Below are 8,373 nucleotides of genomic sequence, written 5' to 3'. Positions count from 1 at the left end.
CTGAAACAGAAGCAAAGACACCAAAGTGTATATTAGGAGTTTGGCTTTTGGATAACTTGGCTGAGATACTGGCACTTCCAAATGAGTGGTGTAGAAAAAAAATAAATACTAACATGCTACGTCTTTCATCAGGACAGGATTTGAGGCATCGCTAGGTGGACCAATTCCGGCTTTGTTTTCTGCGCTGACCCGGAATTCGTAGGTGTTTCCTTCTTGCAGTCCTGTTATTTTGCATCTGAGATCCGAAACTGGCATCTTTGTTGCTCTCACCCACCGTAAGCTTTTCTTTTCTCTCCTTTCGATGTGATATCCTGTGATTTCACTACCACCGTCATCCACTGGTCTTTTCCAACTGACAGTGGCAGTGTTTTTAGTGACATTTGATACCTCTGGTTTTCCAGGAGGGCCAGGGGGACCTGAAAAGGAAGCATATTTATGAGAAATCCATGCTTCCATAAACTGTGCTGCAAATGTTAACATGTCCGCTCCCTCATGTGCTCTACGTACCAAATCTGTCCACCATTTTGACAGGTTCCGACTGTACAGGTTCTCCTTTCCCATACTGGTTTACAGCTGAGACCCGGAAGAGGTACTCATTCCCTTGGATAAGTTTGGTTGCCACATGCCTGCAAGACTGAATGTCTTCAGCAACCACTGTCCACAAAAGTCGACTGGTTTCTCTCTTTTCAAGGACATAGGATTTAATTGGTGAGCCACCATCCTCCAATGGCGGTGTCCATGTAAGCGTTGCTTTTTCAGCAGAAACATTACTGATTTCAATTGGACCTGGGGGACCAGGTACATCGAGGACTGTTACCTTCACGTGTTCCTGCTTTGTGCCAAAAGGATTGGTAGCAGTAATGGTATATTCACCAGCATCTTTTCTAGTGGCATACTTGACAGTAAGCATGGAAGATGTTGGGGTCGAAGATATCTGAACGATATCTGATGGTCTAATGTCTTTTCCTGCCCTAGACCAACTCGACTTTGGAAGGGGCTTGCCATGAATGCTAATGGCACTCAAAACAATGGTATCTCCTGCTTTGATTGTCAGCCCATCTTTTATTGTGGGATCAAGGACAATGGTCGGTGCCTCTGCAAAGAAAAAAATACATTTTAATCAGAAAAGGAAGGAGGCTTAATTTTCTATTTTTTACGTACATGAAAAGTAAAGAAGACTCACCGTATTCATCCTTGCAAATAATGGTTCCTGTACTTTCTGAGGGAGCACTGATAGCACCTGCTGTATTCTTTGCTCTAATTCTGAATTCATATTTTCCACCTTCAACAAGGTCAGTTACAGTAAAGGCACAATCTGGGACATTAACATGGTTGGCTTTCGTCCAAGATTTAGAGGGGAGATCCCGCTTCTCCACTATATATCCAGTCAGCTTATGACCACCATCATATTTGGGTTCAGTCCAAATGAGGGTCACTGAATTCCTTGTTACATTAATAACCTCAGGTTTGCCAGGAGGATCTAAAATGAAGCAAAAAGCCAGTCAAATACCAGTGTTTTTTTTTTTTTTTTATGCAGAACACACACATGGGCCTTTCTTTGTGTAATGACTTACCAATCGGATCAAGTGCCACAACTGGCTCTGAAGGCAGGCTTGGCTTGCCTACTCCTGCTAAATTGATTGCCATAACTCGGAATTCATATTCAAGACCTTCAGTTAATCCTGTCACTTTGAAGTCTTTCATCCTGATAGGAGTCTTGTTAGCTCTCTTCCACAGAAGGCTGTTTCTTTCCTTGAATTCGATATGATACCCTACAAAATAGAGCCAGTGAATTTGTCAATTCAGGTAGGAAACACAAATGCCAACCTGATTCTTGAATACGTGTTTTCGCCCAGATAGTTCCACATAATATGGAAGAAATAGTCATTCTTGATAGCATCTACACTTTTATTAGCTAAGGACTATTTTCTTTTCTCTTGGAATCTATGCATTTATTGCACCTTCTGTTGAAAAATTCTAACTTACAAAAATGTCACTCAGAAAGACTTTTCTTATTAACTATTAGGAGATTTTCATTGAAATCAAGTATTAGCTTAATTCATGCTTGATGTACTGAAAGGCAAAAACGTTACCGTCTGTGTGGGTAGTGCTATAAATTAGGAGCGTACGTTCAGCGTCTTTTCAGGGAGGATGATTTAGAAGAAACACTAATGTAGAAGCTATAGGATTAGAGCAAATTAAATACCTGTAATTGGGGAGCCACCAGTTTTCCTGGGGTCAGTCCAAGTTAGAGATACCGAATCATGTCTGACTTCCACGATATTAGGAGGTGGGGGAGCATCAGGCACATCTGGGAAAGAGTAAATGATGCAAGATTTAGGAGTAGGGCGCTTCCTCAAAAACATATTTTGCTTTGTGTTTTCTGACTCTGAGATACTTACCAAATGGATGTTTAGCAACAACTGGGTCTGATTTCAGGCCTTCTCCTACACCATATTTATTTTCGGCACTGACCCTGAAGGTATATTCCATGCCCTCGTGAAGTCTGGTTACTCTGAAGGTGGTTTTCTGGACAGCTGAGGCACACGTCACCCACTTGTTGTTTACAGAATCTCTCTTCTCTAGGATATAGTTGGTGATCTCAGAACCTCCATCATCTTTTGGAGGACCCCACTTTAAGGTTATGGCTTCTGCTGTGACTTCTTCAAATTTGATTGGTCCTGTGGGGATGCCAGGCTTGCCAACAACTTTTATAGAGAGAGTTCCTTCCTTGGTGCCGGCAACGTTCTTCAGCGTGATTGTGTATTTCCCAGCATCAGATTTTTGGCAGTCGTGTACCACAAGAGTTGTGTTAACGGCAGTGGACTCAACACTGACTCTTGTGTCAGTTGCTAGAGGATCTTCCCCTTTTTTCCAGGATACTGATGGAGCTGGCTTGCCCTTTATGGGGATCTTAAGACGGAAGTTGCTGTTTTCTTTAGCCAAGTAGCACAAATCAGGTATGTCCTTTAAGTCAAGGTCAGGAGCCACTGTTAAATAGCAGAGATGAATTATTCTCATTTTTCAGACCAGATAATCAATTTCTTTAGATCATTAAAATTTTTAAAAGGATTTCTTTAAAATAGAAGCCAGTGAGTGGGCTCAAGAGTGCATTTTTGATGACAATAAAAGGAAATTTATAAAGATGCGTGGCTAACGGCTTACCAATATCATCCTTTGCCACGGCACTGATTTCACTTGGGGTTCCTTCTCCATTTTCATTCTCAGCACTCACTCTGAAGGTATATTCCTTGCCTTCAGTCAAATCTTTTGCGGAGTACTGTAAGCTTAATGATTTCATAACACGTTGCCACTTATTGTCTTCAGTCAGGAAATCCACTACATATCCAATAATTCGACTTCCACCATCACTGCGAGGCTTTTTCCAGCCAATGTTACAGGATGACTTAGTTACGGATATCACTTTCAGGTCCACAACTGGTCCAGGAGTTTCTAAAGCAAAGGAGAAATGGTAAGTGTAAGCCTCAGAAAACCAAGGTAAGAGGTCACTCAAAATGATGGGGTACTAGCTCATTTGCTTACCGGAAGCTTTGACGGCATCACGTGTTTCACCAGGATCACCAATGCCATACTCATTTTCAGCAAACACCCTGAAGAAGTAGGATTTTCCCTCCTCCAAGTTGGACACTCTGAAGCCTGTTTTTGAGCACTCAGTTGTCACCGTAGACCAGGACTTCCTCTCTGCATCACGTTTTTCTACCACATAGTTTATGATGGGACTTCCGCCATCAATAATGGGAGGATCCCAGGTAACATAAGCAGAGTCTTTGGATATTTCCTTAACAGTGACATTGACAGGTGGCCCGGGAGTATCTGGACAAATCGTGGGTAAATGAGAAATGAATATACAAAAAATACACAGACTACATTTTTAACATTTGCTTGTTTTTTTCAAATAGACTTACCAAGCACTTTCACTACGATGGTGTATTCCTTTTTACCACAGCTGTTCTCCAGAGTCAAGATATATTTTCCTGCGTCGTATTTGTTCACATTTTCACAGCGCAAGAAGGTGTCAAAGTCTGTTGATTTTATGTCAAGTCCAATCCTTTCTCTTAGATTGACATTTGGCTTAGACCAAGTTATCTTTGGAGGTGGACGTCCTTTTACTGGTACATACAGTCTCATTGTAACTCCGGCACGTAGTATGAGTGTTTTCCTCAAATCAGCATCGAGTTCTCCCTCAGGTGGAACTGTTCAAAGTTAATAATTTAATGGTCAGGTGTATTTCCAAGGACTAGCCTCATCACTCCTGAAGTAAGGTTCTTTTCCAGAACTGATTTCTTGGTCTTTAAAAAATTCTTAGTATGATCCTCAAAACTTCTCTGTCAACTATTTCAGCACTCTATCCATCTTCCAGCATTCTACTTATCCTACAGGCTAGAACAAATTTTCCCTGAAGGATCTGTACCTCCTTTCTTCCTCTTCTCACGAACCTTCCACACTCTCAAACTCTGTATGTTAAATGTAGATAATTGATTCTTGGCTCTCTTTCATTCTTGTTTTTCTTTTCTAGATTCAGTAAAGACTCTCTGCTCTATATTCTGCTCTCTTTCTTTATTTCATCATGGGAAGAATAATACGTAGGGAGTGAAGTATAATACCAAATAATTCAAAATAAAAGAAGAAATGGTTATGGGAAAATAAGCAAATAGAAGAAATGATGAGAAGGGAAATTAGGATGGAGAGCCTACAATTACATACTTATGAAGAGAGGGGTGGATTAGAAGAGGAAAAAAAAACCCATTAGAATGCCAAGTAGCTCACTATGTTAGTTTTAAAAAAAAAAACTCTTTATTTTCAGACTAAAATTCCTGTATTCCATATTCTTTTGAAGACATGAATTCTCATGTAAGCATGAAAGGCTTTTCAGAGCCGCAGATAAGCCTGCATTCCATTTGGTCCGTATACAATACCTTAAAGTACCAACCCAGCTCTCCTACAACGTACTCTGAGAGCTGCCAACTCTAATGCTCATAAATAAACAAGTCTACATAAGGGACTTCTGTCCTGCCTTTTATTATATGACCAATGAGAAAAACTCTATTTCTCGTGGTCATAGACACTTACTTAAGATGTCCTTGGGACAGTGTTTGTCTGGCACATCACTGGGGTCGCTGTATCCAATCTTATTAACAGCATACACACGGAACTGATATTCTGTGTTTTCCATTAGGCCAGTAACCTCGAAGCGGGTTTTCTGTAGCTTCTGTGGTAAATTGCACCTCACCCAGTTATCAGAGTCAGCTCGTTTTACTTCGACAAGGTAACCAATGATAGGGCTACCACCGTCATAGGCTGGCTTGCCCCACGATAGACTCACGGAGCTGCGGGTGGTATCGTATACTTTGGGAAAAGCTGGTGGGCCAGGAGGATCTGAGGAGAAGTAACCAAAAAATATCATTAAAATCTCATTGGTGGTTGTTCAGGGTTGATTATTACATAAGAAATGGGACTCTTTCACGAAAACTTACACAGAGGGTCCTGGGCATAAGCAGCTTTGGATGCATCACTGGGTTTCCCTGGTCCAGCCTTATTTATAGCTGTAACTCGGAACTCGTATTCGGTGCCTTCTTGGAGACCTGTTGCTTTTATTGTTCTTTCTATAACAGGTTTCCTGTTGACTTTAGTCCAGTTAACTGCATGGGTTTCTCTCTTTTCTACCAAATAGCCAGTGATAGGTGAGCCGCCGTCATCTGCTGGTGGTTTCCAGCTGACTGTCATGTGATCTTTGGTTATGTTGCTAATAACAGGAGGATCGCAGCGCCCGGGTGGGTCTGCAGAGATTGATAGAAAAGTTAATATGCCCTTCTAACAGGTAACCTTTAAAGAAAATAAAATGAAAAACTAGAGGAAAACATTCCTACCATATGGGTTCTTAGCAACTGCTGGTTCCGTGAAGATTGGATCGCCCACTCCATATTTATTCTCAGCACAAATTCGGAACTGATACTCATGGCCCTCTATAAGTTTCTCCACGCTGCAGCTGGTGATGGGCACAGTCGCCGAGACCTGTGCCCAGTTGGGTCTGCTTGTTTCACGTTTGTCAATAATATAGTTGGTGATTTCTGAGCCTCCGTCTTCAAGAGGAGGTTCCCAAGAAAGCATTGCACGATCTGCATACATTTTGTTGATTTTAACAGATGCTGGAGGACCTGGTTTATCTGAGAGAGAATGAGAAAGGCAAGTGAAGTCTTTCACTAACACAAATGGGGAATGAGTAGATTGGAGGTCTGGAGACCTGGCTGCAGTCTTTCTATTATCATTAAGTTCCTGTATGACCTTCAAAGGTACATAGTTTTTCAGAATCTTAATTTCCTTATATGTAAGCTTTGTAACTGGACTTCTAATGCTCTTTTCAGCTCTAAAATGCCATTGCCCTGTGATGAGAATAAGTCTCTTATTACAAAAGATACATCAGGGTATGTATCTTTTCTCACATACGATTTTGTAAATTCTATTGCATCACATTAACCAAAGTAGAACACCAGATTCTAAATAAGCACTGTTAGTTACCTAACACTTTAAGCTTAATGGTGGCTGATTTGGAGCCGCTTGAATTTTCGGCAGTAATGGTATAGTCGCCTGAGTCCTTTCTGTTCACGCTGAACAGCTCCAGGGTGCACAGGTTCCGCTGCATGGCCATCTTTATGCCTTCTGATGGTTTCAGGAGTGTGCCCTCCTTCTTCCAAGAGACTGTTGGCATTGGTTTACCAAAAACAGTAGCATCCAGGCAAACATTAGTCCCAGCTTTCACGGTAAGCAAAGATTTCATAGCCACACTCAGGTCTATCCTGGGAGGAACTGGAAAGAGAGAAGATAAGGATTTTAATTTAAGTAAAGTGACATTGTATCATTCTTATTAATAAAAGTAGGAAATTCATATGCTCAGTCTCTTTCAAGATGAGATTTTTACAAATAACATTTATTATAAAATAATATATTTAGGGGTGCCTGGGTGATTTTAGTCAGTTAAGCAGCTGACTCTTGGTTTCAGCTCAGGTTGTGATCTTGGGTTCATGACATCAAGCACAGCATCAGGCTCCATGCTCAGGGAGGAGCCTGCTTGAGATTCTCTCTCTCTCCCCCCTTCCCCCACTTGTGCTCTTCCTCTCTCTCTTTCTCAATAAATAAAATCTTAAAATAATATAGGTTTAGTGTAGAAGTTTGATACTGCTAGAAATATAAAGAAAAAAATAAATATCTTCTGTAATTCCAACATCCTTAAACTTTCACTATTATCATTTGCTACATTTCCTTGTCACCTCTCTGTGCCCATGTATGGTTGAAATTATATAGTCCTCATAGTTTTTGTGTCTATTTTTTTAGTTTAACATGTCAGTAAGATTCTCCATAATCATAACTTTAGTTGTCTGTATACAAAGTACCTATCGTTTGACTTGGTTACTACTCTCCCCACCCCCGTGATGTATATTTAAATTAGGAGGAATATACATTATAAGTACTTTCCACCTTTGCTTATAAGACTCAACAGAATCTTACCATTTTCTGCCTGGATGGTCACTGGATCAGAAGGTTCAGAGGGCTGGCTAATGTTTACTGCGGTCTTGGCAATTGCTCTAAACTGATACTGAGCATTTTCCTCTAAGCCAGTGACTGTGTACTCCTCCTGGGGAATCTGGTGAGGTGAGGTGTTGCACCGTACCCACTTATCACCAGGAAGTTTGCAAGCTTCTACAAAATAGCCAATAATTTTGCTGCCTCCATCATGTTTTGGACGAGCCCAGATGAGGGATACAGTACTCTTGGAAATATCGATAACTTCAGGCTTTCCAGGAGGATCTAAAACCAGAAGAGGTATTTTCAGCATTTATCTTAACAGCAGAAGGTATGAACTTCCATATTTCACATTACAACACAGAAATATTTAGAATAATCTTCAAAGACTCTAAGATTTAAATATGCTCCCATAACAAACACTAACACAAATTACTTACCAACTGGCATTCTTGCGGTTACGTATTCTGTTGGCTTGCTGGGTGGGCTGGATCCAGCTTTGTTTAGTGCATAGATTCTGAATGAATACTCAAGACCTTCTACAAGGCCGGCACAAGGATATTCCAGTGACCGGACAGGAGTATCATTAGCTTTCACCCAGAGCAAACTGTTTCTTTCTTTGCGTTCAATCAGATAACCGGTAATGGGACTCCCTCCATCGCTGTCTGGTCTGTCCCATGCCACAAATATGCAGTCTTTGTTGACTTTAGTGACTCGTGCATTCTTTGGTTCACTAGGAACATCTGGAGAGGAAGTCAAAGGAAATGTCAGGTGTTTTTCTTAAGTAACAGACTGGAAAGAAAACAATTTTTTTTTCTCCCTGAAAGAAACCTT

General features: G+C 40.9%; 1 protein-coding gene across 1 annotated transcript in view; it reads right to left on the bottom strand.

Moving 5' to 3' along the window:
- TTN (titin) overlaps positions 1-8,373 on the bottom strand; it is a 272,766-nt gene that overhangs the window by 50,732 nt on the left and 213,661 nt on the right. The window contains 15 exon segments of the mRNA XM_055307803.1: positions 114-416; positions 508-1,095; positions 1,184-1,480; positions 1,575-1,772; positions 2,207-2,311; positions 2,403-2,990; positions 3,166-3,453; positions 3,544-3,834; positions 3,927-4,214; positions 5,092-5,397; positions 5,496-5,798; positions 5,889-6,185; positions 6,538-6,825; positions 7,525-7,824; positions 7,980-8,282. Of these exon segments, the coding sequence (XP_055163778.1) occupies positions 114-416; positions 508-1,095; positions 1,184-1,480; positions 1,575-1,772; positions 2,207-2,311; positions 2,403-2,990; positions 3,166-3,453; positions 3,544-3,834; positions 3,927-4,214; positions 5,092-5,397; positions 5,496-5,798; positions 5,889-6,185; positions 6,538-6,825; positions 7,525-7,824; positions 7,980-8,282 (4,743 nt within the window).

This window comes from Nyctereutes procyonoides, unplaced genomic scaffold, assembly GCF_905146905.1.
Source record: "Nyctereutes procyonoides isolate TBG_1078 unplaced genomic scaffold, NYPRO_anot_genome, whole genome shotgun sequence".
Taxonomy (NCBI): domain Eukaryota; kingdom Metazoa; phylum Chordata; class Mammalia; order Carnivora; family Canidae; genus Nyctereutes; species Nyctereutes procyonoides.
This window is presented reverse-complemented; position numbering and strand designations above follow the sequence as displayed.